Source organism: Oryctolagus cuniculus, chromosome 6 (assembly GCF_051225735.1).
Source record: "Oryctolagus cuniculus isolate XC-2025 breed Fujian yellow rabbit chromosome 6, ASM5122573v1, whole genome shotgun sequence".
Lineage (NCBI taxonomy): Eukaryota > Metazoa > Chordata > Mammalia > Lagomorpha > Leporidae > Oryctolagus > Oryctolagus cuniculus.
Window position 1 is genome coordinate 45,253,728 of NC_142872.1, and position 17,777 is coordinate 45,271,504.

A 17,777-nucleotide genomic window follows, 5' to 3' on the forward strand; every position below is an offset into this window, starting at 1 on the left:
CCTCTCCCAGCGCCATATTGTGGGAGAGCAGATGCATAGAATAAGTCTTAATTCGAGTAACTTAGTCTAGTCCGAGTTGCTCCCCACATCTGCGAGTGAGATCCTAGTGGAAAGAACGGGCCATCAAAGAAGGAGGTACCTTTCTCTGAAGGGAGGAGAGAACTTCCACTTTGTCTATGGCCTTGTCTAAATAAAATTGGAGTTGGCGAACTCAAGAGGCTTCCATAAGCCTCAGCAGCTCATGACAAGAGCGTTGGATGATTACTGACGTCATAAATAAGAGTGTCCATTGTTAAATTAATAACAGGAATCATTGTGCACTTACTCCCCATGTAGGATCTCTGTCTTACATGTATTGTACTATGTGAATTAATGGTATAAGTAGTAATCAAACAGTACTTTATACTTTGTGTTTCTGTGTGGGTGCAAACTGTTGAAATCTTTACTTAGTATATCCTAAACTGATCTTCTGTATATGAAGATAATTGAAAATGTATCTTTTTTAACTTTTATTTAATGAATATAAATTTCCAAAGTACAGCTTATGGATTACAATGGCTTCCCCCCCCATAATGTCCCTCCCACCCGCAATCCTCCCCTTTCCCACTCCCTCTCCCCTTCCATTCACATCAATCTATGATGTGAATGTGATGGGAGAGGGAGTCAGAGATGGGATGGTTGTGGGTGGGAGGGAGGTTATGGGGGAGGGGAAGCCACTATAATCCAAAAGTTGTACTTTGAAATTTATGTTTATTAAATAAAAGTTAAAAAAAAATGAAAGTGACTATACTGTCATTAGGACAAGCAAGTCAGCTGTGACCTGGGGAAGTGGCTTCTTGTTACACTGTCAGACTGGCCAAAAAAGGCAGGTATGTGAGTGAGAAAAGTAGTGGGGATGTAAATGAGGAAACAGGAAGACCTCCGGATGGCTCTCGTTTAGGAGCCAGTAATTATGCGGGAGGCATTTTCTCATGTACTTCGTCTCTTCACAGCCTTTATCAATGGGTACCACTACTGTCCCTGGTTTGCATTCTGAGCAAACTGACACCAGGAAAGGATAGAATGAGGAAGTCATCTGAGATTCCAAAGGAAGGAACATCATCACCACGAATTGGCAACAGAATGCCAAGCCTTCCGGCTGCTCATCTGAACTCTGTAATGGCCCCGCCTCCCCACCCACATACTACCAAGAAGGACACGAGAAGAAAGGACTAGAAGGAAAGGACTTGGCATGTTATTGAGGCAGTAACACACAGCCTAAGACATAATCCACAGGGGCCTGAATCCCAAGCCACTTTGTTCTATTTAAGAATGGCATGCTCATATGGCATCATTTGCCCTGGCTGTAGACTCCTTATACAACAGAAACTGAGGATTTAAGGAGCAATTTGGGACTATTCCACACATTCCTGCTACCAGTCAGGAAATACAGGCAATCCTTCTGAAGGAGTGAGATTCTGTATTCCTCTGGCAGTCTCCACAGAGAAAGAGAAGACCTTACACAGTGTCCTCGTGACTATATTTCTTGTTTTTTGGTTTCTTTGTGATTGAATATGGTTTCTACCCTTTGGGGTTTTGCAGGATTTGCAAGAGGTTATAATGAAAGCCCTAGACTGTATGCACACAAACAGACAACTTTAGGGGGTTCCTGTCCCCATGATGGTTTATCCATAGCCAACCCCCATGGAGGAGTCCATGGCCACAGTTTACGAGTACCTGAAACTGTGGTATGACTCAGTTCTCCAGGCAGCGAGATCTTGGGAAAGTTGCTCCACTTCTCTGAGTTCCGTTTCTAGGCAGCCACCCAGTGAGGGGAGGAACTGCTGCCCTAACTAATGTTGATTTAGAACAGTTATCAACCATGGAGGTATCCTCATCCAAAAATCACATGAAGAAATGACGAGAGAATTGAGACCCATTATACAGAGAAAGCAAAATCCACGGAAACACACAGGGCTCTGAAGTGGGCTGGAAGCACTTTTAGGTGAAGAAACAACTCATCTTATTCTTAAAGACACTCCAGAGTGGGGGTTAGCAGGAAGCAGCATGGCGGGACTTAAAGTGCTATGTGCTATCAGAACAGAAATAAGGGTTAAATCCACATCGTACTACTCCCTTTGACTCAGCAAATAAATGAAGGATTCTAAAATGAAGGAGAAAAATGGTACCTAAGTCATAGGAATTTGTGAAAACTCAAGAAATAACATGCACAGTGTTAAAAAAGGGAAGACCTAAGAAGGCAGTAGTTTGCCCTATAGATTGTCTGCTGCTCCATTTCTTTACCTGTAAAGTGGGGATAATTTCTATGCCCACCTAGACGGTCATTTTTCTGTAAGATTTAATAAAAAGTTGGATGTGAAGACCTTTAATACAATGCCTAACATGTAGTTGATTCCTCAGTGAGTGGTAAATTCAGTTATGACATTGCAAGTTTAATTGAAAAAAAAAAACAAACATAGAAGATAGGCTGGTAAATGAAAAGAGCACGACCCTTCATTTCAGGTTAGAATGACAGGTAAAAGAAAGTAATATCTAAGAACATGCGATCAGAGCTAGACTGCTGGACTGGCAGCTCAGAGCTGTGCAGTCTTAGGAAAGGTAAGTGTAATAGGGATGAGAGCATTGGCTAAGGAGGGATTAACTGAAATGGTCTGTGAAAACATCTGACACTGACACAGCACATAACATGCACTTAGGAAACCTTCTTTCTTGGATAAAGACCGAGTGCTACATGGAGGCTGACTGACCTTAAAACAAGTTTCTCTTCAGTAATGCAAGCTACGGATACTGCACAAATATTCTCTCTCCTTTAGTCAAGAATGAGTGAAATGGAAATTATCAGAGATATTCAAGACATCTGATGACCTTTTGCTCCCTTGCATTTCAATGTAAAAACTCCAAGATTTAAATTGAATGAAGGTTAACATTTTACAAACACTCTGCCCATCCTCTGTTACCTTGCTAGTCACCACCTTCTCTTCTGCCAGAAAACAGCCTCCCATCCTTAGTGCATCTGATAGACGCAGAGGGTTTAGAGCTTTGACACCCAGTTTCCCTTAAGTTATTAAGTCCTGGTGCAGATTTTCTAGCTTTCCGAGGTGTGAGTTGGTGCATGACAGAGCTTTTCAGCATCAGATCACCCTTGCATTTCATCCTGATTTATCGTCTTGTTTCAAAACCTATCCCCCATCCACTCATTCTTGTCCGTCTTCTCTAAGTCTATCTTCTGAGCCTTTGTGAGTGATGACACGTTGCCTCCTTCACAGAGTTAAAGGATGGCTCTTTTCTGGCTAATAACCATATAGGGAGACACTCAAACTCTTTGTAAATCAGGGCATGAAAAGAACAAGATGACACTCTTTTCCTCAGGAGATGGGAAAACGTTAGACAAATGGTCATTTCAAGTGTAGGGTGGATATGAAAAAGCAGATAATCAGTGGATGAGAAAATAGATTGGCACAGCCTTTCTAGAAGACAATTTTGCAATGGCTATACAATTTAAAAGGGCACATTTCTTTCAGGCTTGGGTTTCTTCTTGGTCCCCACCCTAAGTAATGAGACACTGGCATAAGTGCTTGAGGAGGCATGCATGTGCCAAAATGTCTACTACAGCACAATTTATAATAAGGAGGAACTGGAAGAACCAGAATGCCCCTCAATGGGCAATAGAGACTAAGAATCAACAGAGCAGGGAAGATTGCACAGCAATTTAACATAATCATGCAGATCTCCCTGGACTAAAAGAGAAAATGGTCTAGCAGATAATGTTAAATGAATAAAGCCAAACATAGAAGAATGCATATAATTTAATAGCATTTTTAAATGCGCAGAACTATGTATTTCTGCATCTGTATGCACACGTAAGGGGATGACACAAAGATCTGGAATGACCATCTTCAATTCATAATAGTGATTATCTCAGGAGAAGTGGTCAAAATAAAGGAGAGGCACCAAAGAAGATTTTCTTCCTGTCTGTTTCTATCTGAATATATGTCTATCTGTGCCCTAAAAAATGCTTTAGTATAATGCTTACATAATTTTAAATAAGTAAATAATAGCCTGAAAAATGAACAGATAATTTCCCTACCACCATTCCTGGCTTTAAGCCAGAAGTTGCTGAGGAAGAAGAGAGACCTAAGCAGAAGGTTCCAGGAAAGAGCTGAAAAGTGGAGAAGAGAAGCCAGCAGCAATGCTTGAGTATTTTTCACTTTTACCCCAGTTCAAAGAAGGATGTGCAACACGACCAGAGTGGAACAAAAATAGCTGAATCCCTAGACATGCAGGTGGGCAACAGATTGCTCCCACAGCCAAAGACAAATCATTCATGAAACACAGGTTCCTTACCTCCAGTCATAGGGAAAATCACTGAATCGTTCACTTTCCTTGTCGATGCCTGGGACGTTGATGGGAGAACCCGAGATTCAGACTCTTTGAAAAAGCAAAAAATAGAAGGAAAAAAAAAACTGTTAAATTTCAACTTTGAGTTTCAACAAAAAAGATTCCCATGCTTAGAACTGGAATGAGATGGCTAAATGCTATCTAGTCCAGTATGTAAAGGCAAACATGCTTGAGATATACACACATATTGTCAGAGAACCGCACATGTCAAGGTCTCTCAGAGCAAACGTTGTGGCTCACTGGTTAAGATATCACTTGGGATGCATACATCCTATATCAGAGTACCTGGGTTCCAGTCTTTGCTCTGCTTTCAATCCAGCTCATGTGCACCTGGGATGGTTTAAGTACTTGGGCCCCTGCCACCCATGTGGGAGAACTTATAGAGTTCCAGGCTCCTGGCTTTGGCTTGGGTGAGCATTACAAGCATTAAGGGAGTGAACTAGTATATGAAAGATCTCAAAATCTCTCTTCTCTCTCTTTCCTTCCCCCTCTGTTTCTATATATCTTTCACTCTGTTGCTCTGTTTTTCAAAAAAATATAAATAAATAAATAAATAAATAAACAAACAAACAAACAGAACTTTAAAGAAGCCACACACACACACACACACACACACCAAACACACCCCTTTCTATTTCTTTCTCTTCTCTCTTCTCTCTTCTCTCTCCCTCGCTTTAAGCCACAGGAATGAACAAGCCACAAATACTGCCCTGATACCACTTTACTCCAGGGAGTCTTCATGGTGCAAAGGATCAAGGTCATGTCTCCTCATTTGGTTCAACTACGTGTCCATTCAATGTGTTTCCCCACCCTCAGTCCAAGGGAGAGGGAGCGAGTATCCACATACCTTCTGAAGTGAGTAAGTCAGTGTCTGCAGAGGTTGCCTCAGTGCCTTGCCAAGACTCACTGGAGACAAGAAAAGTTTCAGATTCTGAAGGAAAAAAATGTTTGACAAAAGGAAGCTGAAAAATAATAGTACTAACAGTGTTGCTGGTGGATGGGGGGATTAGGCGGTACTTTAGGTCATCTTTGTGCTTCTCAGTGGGTTTTAGGTTTTCCTCAAGGATTGTGAGAAATTTTAGAATGAAAGAAAAAAATAAAAATGTTATTTTTTAAGATGATCATTTTAAAGCACAAAGGAACAAAAGATACACTCAGAAATGGTTTGGTTCTGGGTTCATGGATTTGGGACTACTCAGAGTGTGAGAGAATTGGCCAAATTATAAAGCTGTTAGAAAGATCCAGACCTTATTGAGACAGGTAAAACCTCTGTGAAAGCCTTTGAGCCACCTTATGACTGCTTTCCAGGGTTCTTACCTCAGAACCAGAGGTTGGAATATGGTGGGAGCTTTGACAAGTCCACCAACCAATGGAGCTAATCATTCCATGACATGTACAAAGTGCACAGTCAAGAAATGAAGAAAGAAACAAGGACAGAACCAATGCAAAATGTCGAGGAATATGATAAGGAATTGGGAGGCCCCTCCTCAATGTTAAATCTCTAATGCCTAGGCAGAGACTTAACCCTAAAGGTTAGAGTCTGACCCAGAATGACCTTTCCCAGTTTTTCAAGAAGCAACTCCTGCAAGAATACTGGGAGGTCAACTGGAAACCCCAAAATGCTGATTATTGAAAAACAAATACAAAAAAGAGGAAGAAAAACATAAAGCAAAGAAAAGGAACAATTTAGTGAAACCACATCCACACCCATCCACCCACACACACACACACACACTATTATGCACTGAATGGTGTCCCCTTGAAATTCATGTTGTAATGGTAACACTCAGATTATGACCGGATTTTGAGAGATGGCCTTCAAATAGGTAATAAGACAAAAGGTGGTGATTTGGATACAGTCTAGTCTGAGTGGTATCCTTGTAGGAGTTCAGGACAAGGAAAGACAGAGAAAGGCCATATAAAGACAAAAGGAGGGGACTGCCATCCACAAGCTGAGAAAGAATAAAAAGAAACCAATCCTGGGACTGGCACTGTGGCATAATGGATTAGGCCACCGCCTGCTGTACTGGCATCCCCCAGCTCCCTGTTAATATGCTTCTGAAAGCAGCAGATGATGGCCCAAGTATTCGGTCCCCTGTCACCCATGACAGAGACCCAGATGAAGCTCCTGGCTCCGAGCTTCGGTCTGGTCTAGCCCTGGCCATTGCAGCCAGGTGGGGAGTGAACCAATGTATGGAAGATGTCTGTCTCTCTCTCTCTCTCTCTCTCTCTCTCTCTCTGCATCTTTTCTTCTCTCTCTGTCACTCTTTCAAATAAATAAATAAATCCTTTTTAAAAATCACAAAACTTAAAAAAAAAAAGAAACAAATACGATTGACATATTGACCTTGGACTTCTAGTGCCCAGAAATGTGAGATAATAGATTTATGTTTTTTAAGTCATTCAGTCTGTGGTGTTTGTTACAATGGGCCTAGCAAACCAAAACACACACACAAACACACACACGCAGGAGAACAACTCACTAGGCTGATTGCTTCAAGGAGAGAACCTTGCTCTGAGGAAACCAAGACACATTTGACCAGCAGGATTCTCCATGTACCTGCCGTGAGGATAAGCTCTTCCGTAGAAGGTTCAGTGATGAGAAATTCTGTGTATTCTTCTGGAAAGGAGCTCAGTGCTGTAGGAGGGGGCGTGGTTGCTGTTGCTGGAAGGACAGAGGTGGTTGTTGTCTGCAGCATTGTATCAGTTGCGAAGTCAGGTATACTCATGGCTGTTGTTGGAAGTACAGTGGTGGTTGTTGTCATACGAGGGGTGGTAGTTGGATGAGTGGTTGTTGTTTGGCAAGTGGTTGTTGTTTGGTGAGTGGTGGTTGTTTGGCGAGTGGTGGTTGTTTGGCGAGTGGTTGTTGTTCGGCGAGTGGTTGTAGGGGCTGTAGCAACAGAAGGTAAGAAGATAAGCGTGACATCAAGAACAAAGCAAGGAGAAGGAAAACAACACAAATACCAGGGTACCTCAAAAACCTTGTGGAAAAAATGGAGTTAAAAGATACACTTATTTTGATGTCAAAAATAGTTTGATAACATGTATAGCTTTTTCATAATATGCAATTTCCATGAATATGGAAATATGCATTTTCATTATTAGGTTAATGAATTTCAAAAATTTGTGCACCAAAAAAAGCCCATTTTTACTATCATTTTTTACAAATTTTGATCTGCAATCTGACCATTTCTCTGCATTTCTGTTGCTCTCACTTAGTCCATAGACCTGGACCATTGTAATGCCCACTGAAATTGGGTTCTTCGGCATGGGCATCGTGGCACAGTGAGTTAAGCTGCCACTTAGGATACCCATATCGCCTATCAGAATGTGGGTTCAAGTCTAAGCTCCTCAGTTTCTGATCCAGCTTCATGCTAACACATACCCTAGGAGGCAGCAGATGATGGGTCAAGTGCTTGGGCTCTGCCACCCACATGCGAGACCCAGCTGGAGTTCTGGGCTTCTGGTTTCAGCCTGGCCCAGGCCTAGCTGTTGCAATAGATGAAGATTTCTCTCTCTCTCTTTCTTTCTCTCTCTCTCTCCCTCCCTCCCTCCTTCCCTCCCTTTCAAGTAAATGAAAATCAGTAACCATTTAAAATTAAAATATAATAAAATTTGGTTTCTATCTTCCATTCCTGTTCCTTCCAATCCATACTTCACACTTGGACTAAAATAATCATTTAAAATGAAAAATTGATTTATTTCTACTTCCTGCTTAAAACTTGCACAGGGTCCTCCTTGCCATTGAGATAAAGAACCCAGTCCTGTACTTGGTCTGTGAGACTCTATCTGTGTTGGCATTGCCTTTCTTTCCAATCTCCTGTATCCACTTCCCTCTTTTCACATTGTTCCAATCAACCAGCCTTCCTTCGGTTCTTTGAACACATCATGGATCTTCCAGTCACAGAAACTTGTACTTGCTCTCTCCTACTCACTCATCCCAAGGCTGACTGACTCCTCATTAACCATCAGGTCTCAACCAAAAGGTCATTTGTTCAAGGAGGCACCCAGATTCTGCAATAACTGTAAAGCTTCTCTGTTATGTGCTATCCTACTTTACATTCTCAGCATTTATGCACTGCCTAACTGCACATGTGATTATTATTGTTCAGTGGCTGCTTCTCCCATTAGAATGTAAGCACCATAAGGGAAAATCTGGTAGTTATTCTGTTCTCTACTACAAATTCAATCCCTATCACAGTGTCTGGAACATAGTAAGTGCTCCCCAAACATGGCACTGATATACAATGAATGAGTAAATGAATGAATTCATCAAAAGTGGGCTCAGAGGATGCATTGTGGGGTGAGAATATAGATTCTTTCAGGTATTAAACATTGGTTCATGACCTCATCTCTCACTTCTAAGCTCCTGAATTTGGGCTCATTAACCACAGTTTATTCTACAGATCTTACCCTCTCTGTAAAATGCCAAATTTCCTGAACTCTAATGGACTGGAAGATACCATTCATTCCATTGGAAATGACCTCATAGACTACTTTATGTCAACAAGTGTTTTATAAAATAATTCATGGATATACCAGGCTTGAAAAGGGGAGACTTCAGTTGGAGTAATTTAGCCCCAAAAAACTTTACGCTCCTCCTCTGAAAAACTGGAATAATACTCTCTCAGAAAGTTGCTTCAAGAGAAAAATATACTAGTGTATGAAAATCCTCTAATTGGTAGTACCCATAAAAATACTCAAATTTTAGAGTACAGAGTGTCCTGAGACACTCAAGGAAAGATATATTCATACCCTGCCTTCAAAGGTGCTGATCCAGTTAGGAATAGAGTTAGGGATCCAGTTAGGAACAGAGCCCCCAGGTGAGGCTGAATGCAGGTGTGATACAGACCTCACCTACAGAAGCTCCATTGCAGACAAGCAGTAAAGGTGTATTGTCAATACAACTCTTCCTAGACTTATTGCCATTCACTCCATGCAGCTCAAATCTTCAGAAGTCCCACCACACTCTAAATATTGTCAAAATAAACTGACAGTAACAGAAGCAAAGAACACCTGAAAACTACCGTGTCTGTCTCCAAATCCTTTGCCCTTTCCCTTGGTGACAAGTAGCAAACTATTGGCTTACAAACTAAAGCTGACCCGGGGACATATTTTATTTTCTTTACATGTTATTTTGAAAGTGTTTCAACATGAAAGACACCAGATAGTTCAAATAAAAATTGGGAGATATGAAAATATTGTGCTCAAATCTGCCAGGTGACCTCCCCTAGATAAGTATGAGATGCTCTACTCAAACTGAACCTGCCTTGGCTTCAGCAGTACTGGAGATTAGCTGTCAGCCCTGTATTGTAGCTCCTCACTTCAAATGGAATCTTCCAGTCACTGCTTACATACGTACAAACTCATCCCCACCACCCACCAAATCCTTCACCTGTTAACATCTGCATTTCTCCTCCAGCACACAAAGCCCTTCATATGCTCACCTCTCCTCAGCTCCAGGCGAATGTTCTTCTTCACGTCATTGAACCAGCCGGGCACCTCTATGCGGCAGCAGTACACACCACTGTCACCTTCATGGGTATTGAAGATGGTCAAGGAGACGTCGCCTCTCTGGATATTCCCCTGAAGCCTGTATTTGGCTGATTTACCTGAGATGACCTTTGTTCCATCGGTATGGAGAATCTCCTGGTTGCATTTGGAATTAGGGCATGGGCCTCTGCCCCAGCACATGCTATTCCTGCTCTGAGACCAAGACAAGTGTAGACAGGGCAGAGTCACCGACCTACCCAAAACTGCTGTCCAGACCATCTCTGAGGCAGCTGATGCTGTGAAGGACAAGGAGAAAAGCAGTTCACACGGTCCTAAAATCTCTCAGACATGATGTGCAGTTGGTGTGCAATCAGATACTTCCAGGAAGAGGCAGAGGGTAGAGTGTATACTACTCTTGAGCTTATATCTGGGTGTGTCCTTTGGCTCTGCCAAGCTCCTAACTCCTCTAAGGTCTGTCCTGAGTGGAGACAGTTGGCCACTTGAGTGTCTAAATTCAATTCCACAGCAATGTCTTTTTGCTGATATAAATACTCTCATTTGTGCTGTACATTGAGATTTAATGCTATAATGAGTACTCAAACAATATATTTCACTTTGTGTTTCTATGGGGGTGCAAACTGTTGAAATCCTTACTTAATGCATACTAAACTGATCCTCTGTAAAAAAAAAAAAAAGAAAAAGAAATTATCAATTCCCAACTTGACTCTCACTGGGATTAAACATGACAATAGGTCTGCTCTGATTTCATCATCATTTAAAAAAAATCATCTATTATTTTTCACTTTATGTTTCTGTGTGGGAGCAAACTGTTGAAATCCATACTTGATGTATACTAAGCTGATCTTCTGTATATTAAGATAATCGAAAATGAATCTTGATGTGAATGGAAGGGGAGAGGGAGTGGGAAAGGGGAGGGTTGTGGGTGGGAGGGACGGTATGGGGGGGAAGCCATTGTAATCCATAAGTCGTACTTTGGAAATTTATATGCATTAAATAAAAGTTTAAAAAATAAATAAATAAATAAATACTCTCATTTTGAGGACCATTCAAGAAACTCTCAAATGAAAAAATCCTGACCCTAAAACCCAATTCTACTGAATCGTATAACCAGGTCCAAAAATAGCATTCTACCCATTGTATATCAATAAGCAGGGATCACGTGCTCCTGACTTAAATGCTTCAAACAAGATGCTCTGGACCATCGGTTTGCTGTTAGATAACATGAATTTAGGTGGAGTTAATGAATTATTTATCTATTTATTTTACACTGAGAAAATAGTAACTACATAATTTATAGAATACAATGTAATTTTTAAAATATTTACTTACTTATTTGAAAGACAGAGTTATAGAGGGAGAGAGAGAGACAGAAAGATTTTCCATCTACTGGTTCACTCCACAAATGGCCATAAAAGCCAGGGCTGGGCAAGGCACAAGCCAGGAGCCAGGAGTGTCTTCCAGTTCTGCCATGTGAGCACAGGGGCCCAAGCACTTGAGCCATATTACACTGCTTTCCCAGGCATATTAGCAGGGAGCTGGATCTGAAGTGGAGCATGCAGGTCACGAACCAGCACCATATAGGATGTCGCAGGTGGTGGCTTTACCTACCATGCAACAAATCTGGCCAGACAATGTGATGTTATGATCTATATATATATTATAGAAAGATTCAATCAAGTTAATTAACATATCCATAACCTTACCAACTTGATTTTTTCATTTATGGAGAGAACATTAAAAACCTGATCTTTTAGCAGTATTTTTAAAAAGACATTTTATTTGAAAGGCAGACTGACTGACAGAAAGAAATTTCTCATCTGCTGATTTACTCTCCAAATGCAACAGCCAAGGAGGGGCCAGGCTGAAGCCAGGTGCCCGGCACTCCATCCAGGTCTTCTAAGAGGCTGGCAGGGGCCTGAGTACGTGGACCAACATTTAGTCCTTTCCCAGGCTCATTAGCAGGGAACTGGATCAGAAGCAGAGTAGCCAGTAGAACCGGTGCTGTGATTTGGGAAGCTGTTGTCACAGGTGAAGGTTTAACTTACTGCAGCACAATACTTGCTCCTATTTGGCAAGTTTAAGACTATATAAAACATTACTAACTTTGGTCACCATTCGAAGAAATAGATCCCTAGAAGTTATTCTTGCCCGACAGTGCATGCCCTCTGATCAACATTCCTCCCTTTCCCATCACCCTCCTCCTGCAAACCTCGGCTAATCACATTTCTACTTTCTGCTTCTCTAAGATTGGCTTGCCTAGATTCTGCACATAAGTGACAGTATTTAGCTTTCTATTCCTGGCTTATTTCACTTATTGTAATGTATGTTTGGAACTGTCAGAGCTATAGGGGTCATGGGAATTACCTAGAATGGCATCTGTAAACATAAAAAATGCTAGAGGCTTAGGTTTACCATGCTAGCTGTATGAGCTGGAACGCGTAAGCACTTAGATGAGGCAGCAGTGTTTCCCACCTTGACCACTCATCAGCATGGCCTGGGGAGCTTATGAATAACCTATGTTCTTGTCCAATCCTAAGTCACAATCTCTGATGGCCAGACCCATGGATATGCACGTTAATCACGTTCCTGCTTATTCTACTACAGCTGAACACTCACCCAGCACGTGAAAACCATTAGACAAGCTCTTCTAAGTGTACTTCCACTTCTGAAAATCTGTGAAACATATTTGTTATTGCAATCTCAAGCCCATTTGTTCAACTGTGCATCATTAAATGCTCTAATCCCTACTCCATATGCCATGGAAGGGAGATCCAGGCAAGCTGTAGTTCTCAGAGGGTGAGGGCCACATCGAACTTCTGCCTGGGTACTTGGGTTCCTGCTCATTGTTTTCAAGGTGCCTTCCCATGAGACTCTCCATTCCCTAACATGCGTGACCCACTTGGCTGAGTTGTAGGACATGACCAGCTGGCCCATGCTCCTCCTTAACTCTGCTGTCAGAAACATGCAACCTTTCCTCCCTGGCAGAAGACAGGCATGAGGCCTAAAAGTCAGCTAGATGCCAAGCAAAGCCACGCTTCTTGGGCTTTACCCAGATGGCTTTTTTTTTTTAAAAAAGATGCATCTGTTTATTTGAAAATCGGAGAGATCTGCTGGTTCATTCCCCAGCTGGACGCAACAGCCGGAGCTGAGCCAATCCAAACTCAGGAGCCAGGCGCTTCTTACAGGTCTCCCACGTGGGTGCAGGGGCCCAAGGACTTGGGCCATCATCTACTGCTTTCCCAGGCCATAGCAGAGAGCTGGATTGGAAGTGGAGCAGCCAGGACTTGAACCAGCACACAAATGGGATGCCGGCACTGCAGGCCGCGGCTTTATCCGCTATGCCACAGCACCAGCCCCCCAAGATGGTTCTTAAGGGCAAAAGTCATTGCACATTTGGCCCATCCTGCAGCCTTTCCCGAATTAAGTCTCTACTTTGTCCCAGTAGAAATGTCTCACTGATAACAAATGCTGTGAGAAGTCCATTTTGTCCCCACAGGAACCCCAGCAAGTTACCAGAAACGTGCTGCAATCACCCTGAGCTGTGTTGTTAACATAGCACATATGCATCTAAAACTAATAACTACTAAAGTATGAACCTGTTTCAATGAATATTGGGCAAATTTAAAAGATACACACAAGAATGATTTCTACTAAAGATTCAGCAGTTTGTTTTCCAGAGTATTTTAAAGGAGCCATCGTATTATTCAGCAAGATCCAATAGAAAAAGACCGGCAGAGGATATAATAGGTAACTCATAGATAATGAAAGCAGGTAATATATTCCCCCATTTGACTGACAAAAATATAGAACTCTGATACTACTAGTATTGGCCAGCTTGTGAGTAAACAAGGCTACCCGTCACTGCCAAAAAAAGACCTAGGAAAGAACTTTTAACTTCTGAAGTAAACTGGAGTGAAGTGGGGATATGACCTGGCCCAGCCATATTCTAGAGCAATTTGGCATTTTCTATTAATATTCAACATGCATGTGTCCTAGCAGTTTCATATCAGTTGTCTATCCTGGAAACACACACACACACACACAAGGACACCTCTTGCAAATGTTTACTACAGCCTTTGCATGTGAGTGGAAAAGATAATACCACACACATGGCTGAACTGTGATGTGTTTATTCCACAGCATTCTACACAGATAAGTAGTATCAGACCTATATGAATTGACTTGAAAACTACAAACCATACTAATGAATGAACAGGGAAAATTCTAGAACAACACATAAAATATAAACCCATTTTTCCTAAGTAAATAAAAACATCTTGCATGTTTCCTTGGAGTCGGGTGTATGTGAGTAAATGCAAAGAAAAGTGTCCTGCTGATGGACCGCACACTCACTGTCAGCTACCTCACCAACCAGAGGAAAGAAATTGAGAGTCGGAGTAGTTAGCACCAAGCTCCAGAGATTTGCATTTTATAACATTTGATTTTTTTTTCACTGAGAGTGCTTCTGTATTACTCATCTGATTAAAAATTAATATTAGGAAAAGGAAGCAGGCATCTTCGTGAGGCAGAAAAACACCCATTAAGCTCACGTTGTAAATCTCATTCTTCCAGTTACTGTTCTTTTGTTCTTGGAGGAAAGCCACAATTATCATTAGCATAAGACAAAGAGGATAGTACTCACCCCAGAAATGGCCCCAAGGTTCACATCAGATGAAGTATGGAAGCCACATGAAATTAGTAGTGTATTAGTAAGGGAAATCAAGCACATCAGAATTTAGAAATAGGATGAGAAGCCATTTCATTCAGCTGCAAAAGTATCCTGGAGATAGGGAATAATTGCGATCAGGTCAGTTTCCCTCCTCTGGAAGGACCCGGAGTCAGTATGACCTAGGTCTGGCACCAGCTCTGCTGCTCCTGTAGATGATGACCTTAAGCAAAAGCCTTCCCAAGGCAAGATCTCACTTGCACTCTCTGCAGGATGAGGTGTTTGACTAGGCACCTGTATGGAGCACATCCAGTTCTGAGACTCAGTAATTCTAAGCAGTCACTCTCATCTAGTTTGGTCATTTTAGACAACAGTACATGAAAATAAAAGCACAAATCGGTTCACCAGGTGCTGCCCCCTTTCCAGCAGATTGGAGAAGTCCACTCAGTCAGTGTCCTGGCAAAGCAGGACAGGTGGGCAGACACCGGCAACTTCCACCACCACAAAACGCTCCAAAGCTCAAGGTCCTGGGACAAGACAAAGGCCAGTTACTAACGCAGAGGAAGATGGTGGTCTTCTTATATGCAACATATAATGCGCTCGTGCCAAACCCAAAGTGCAGATGACACAGAGAACACTCACCCCAGGATGACTATCTCCTGAGTTATTTATTACATACCCAGCATGGAACTGGGTGCTGGGAGACAGCAAGAAACAGTGTCTGCCCTCACGGGGCCATGCTGGGTGTCTGGGCAGAGAGGCAGCTATGTGAGAGTGAGGGGGAGGTGATGAGTACTCTCATCTTGGTACATCAGGGAGGAGGAGAGCTCAGCAGAAACACCTAAAGCAGTCCAGAGGCTACAAGGAGCCAGGAGAGGCAGCATTTAGTGGAGACCTGAGAATGCACAGTTAGCTACAGAGGAAGGAAAGGCAGAAGGAACAGCCTGATACAGGCTTGCGAGGGGAAGGGAACCCATTTGTTTTCCTTAAAATGTAGATGTTTTCTCATGTAGGGTATTTGAAAGATTCATGAGACACTGACCATGAACTTTTTTTTTTTTTTTTTTTTTTTTTTTTGACAGGCAGAGTGGACAGTGAGAGTGGGAGAGAGAGAGAGAGAAAGGTCTTCCTTTTGCCGATGGTTCACCCTCCAATGGCCGCCGCGGCCGGCGCGCTGCGGCCGGCGCACCGCGCTGATCCGATGGCAGGAGCCAGGATCCAGGTGCTTTTCCTGGTCTCCCATGGGGTGCAGGGCCCAAGCACCTGGGCCATCCTCCACTGCACTCCCTGGCCACAGCAGAGGGCTGGCCCTGGAAGAGGGGCAACCGGGACAGAATCCGGCGCCCCGACCGGGACTAGAACCCGGTGTGCCGGTGCCGCTAGGCGGAGGATTAGCCTAGTGAGCCGCGGCGCCGGCCGACCATGAACTTTTAAAACTGCAAGGGTCATTAAATATTGTCTAATCCTCTAATCATAGAATGTTAAAACTGACCCCATGCAGGGCCCTCATGTCACGTTTGGAAGAGCCAGGGCCATTTAGACTCACTCTCAGTCAATAGTTACCGAGTAGGAGGTGGCCGCACCCTGGGCCAGGGCACACTGCCCTAGAGCAGTGGGCTGCAAAGGTCCTCTCCTGTGAAACCCACTTGCATGGTCCAACCCTGGAACAACATGTAGAAAAAAAGCTCACCTCGCAGCCCTACCCTAGTAAAACAAACAACAAAAACTAAAAAATAGTCCTGTAAAGAAAGTGGAGAATGGGAATCCTAACAAGGACTTGTCCCAAAACAAATACCCCTGACTCTGACACCTGGGACCTCAGCAGAGGAAACATCTCTTCCCTATTGTCCTGACCACCCCTTTTGGTGTCTCATCTTAAATTGCCATTTCCATTTTAAGAACAAATCATTCCATACTAAAACCCCCAAATCAGGGAGGTTTAGACTGAAGATGAACCCCTGTTTAACAAGCACAGAGTAAAACTGGGGGCAGAGAGGGAGAGATGCCAGAACAGTATGGGCTTTTACTTTACCAAGGCCCAAAGCAGTGCAGAGAAACCTGTACAGGGCCGGCGCCGCGGCTCAACAGACTAATCCTCTACCTGCGGCGCCAGTACCCAGGGTTCTAGTCCCGGTCGGGGCACCAGATTCTGTCCTGGTTGCCCCTCTTTCAGGCCAGCCAGTGGAGGATGGCCCAACTGCTTGGGCCCTGCACCCACATGGGAGACCAGGAGAAGCACCTGGCTCCTGGCTTCGGATCAGCGTGGTGCACCGGCCGCAGTACACCGGCCGTGGCGGCCATTGGAGGGTGAACCAACAGCAAAAGGAAGACCTTTCTTTCTGTCTCTCTCTCTGTCCACTCTGCCTGTCAAAAAATAAAAAAAAAAAAAAAAAAAGAAACCCATACGGTGTAATAGGCCTTCCAGGGACCCCTCTGTGAAAGGCTCCAGAACACTTACTCAGATAAAGCTGCTCAATCCCAATCAGCAACCAGAGAAGGAGAAGTCCTTTGGCCATCATTACCGTTGATGGACCCTCGGAATCCGTCTATTGGTCGAAAATCCATTTCTTATACTACAGTGACTGCTGACAACGCAGGATGTTACAGTTTCATTTCAGTTTTAACCTCGTAATCTTCCTGTTTTCCTGTCCTGAATGGCCACCACCAATGTGGGACACCGGATAAAATGTGCTGAACACTTTGCTCCTGGCGACTAGTGCGAGCAGAAAAACAGGCAAAGTAATGGCGTGACTGGCATGAGCCTGTGTCCATGCTTACCTGACCGTTTCCTGTACATGCATAAACATCTCACGCATGCTAACGCACATGTGTGTGTGCACAGTCTGTATATGGGCCACATTCCTCCTGAGTGCTGTGCAGATTGGGATAAAATGCAATTGACGTCTGCACTGGCAATCGTTTCTTTACACATGGATTTCTCACGTAGGTCGAAAACACTAGATGGAAACTTGACTGCACTCCTATTCTGGCTTGCCCTCTCCCTGATACCTGGCCCCCTTGTCCTCATGAAAGACGAAAAGAAAACAGAGCTGCAGTCAAGCATCCCCTAAGCCAACAACGACCATTAGTGTTAACTGGCAGAGCCCAGAGGACCGGCCACAGATAGATGATATTAAGGCCCTTGTAGGGCCGGCGTCATGGCTCACTTGGTTAACCCTCCGCCTGCAGCGCTGGCATC

The 17,777-nt window shown here is 43.3% G+C and overlaps 1 protein-coding gene across 5 annotated transcripts in view; it reads right to left on the minus strand.

The window, feature by feature from the left end:
- TIMD4 (T cell immunoglobulin and mucin domain containing 4) overlaps positions 1–17,122 on the minus strand; it is a 43,888-nt gene extending 26,766 nt beyond the window's left edge. For 3 of the 5 annotated variants that reach the window (XR_007918514.3, XM_017341216.4, XM_008255313.5), the window contains exons 1-5: positions 17,037–17,122; positions 9,846–10,187; positions 6,959–7,288; positions 5,246–5,329; positions 4,345–4,428 (exon numbers count right to left, since the gene is read on the minus strand). Coding sequence is in view for 3 of the 5 variants with exons in the window: in XM_017341216.4 (XP_017196705.2) it covers positions 4,345–4,428; positions 5,246–5,329; positions 6,959–7,288; positions 9,846–10,187; positions 17,037–17,097 (901 nt within the window). In the remaining 2 variants the exon portion in view is untranslated. Of the gene's footprint in view, positions 1–4,344; positions 4,429–5,245; positions 5,330–6,958; positions 7,289–9,845; positions 10,569–17,036 lie in introns of all 5 variants that reach the window. The other 2 variants (XR_016236443.1, XM_089336156.1) reach the window with 1 other exon arrangement.
- Positions 17,123–17,777: the final 655 nt, after the last annotated feature.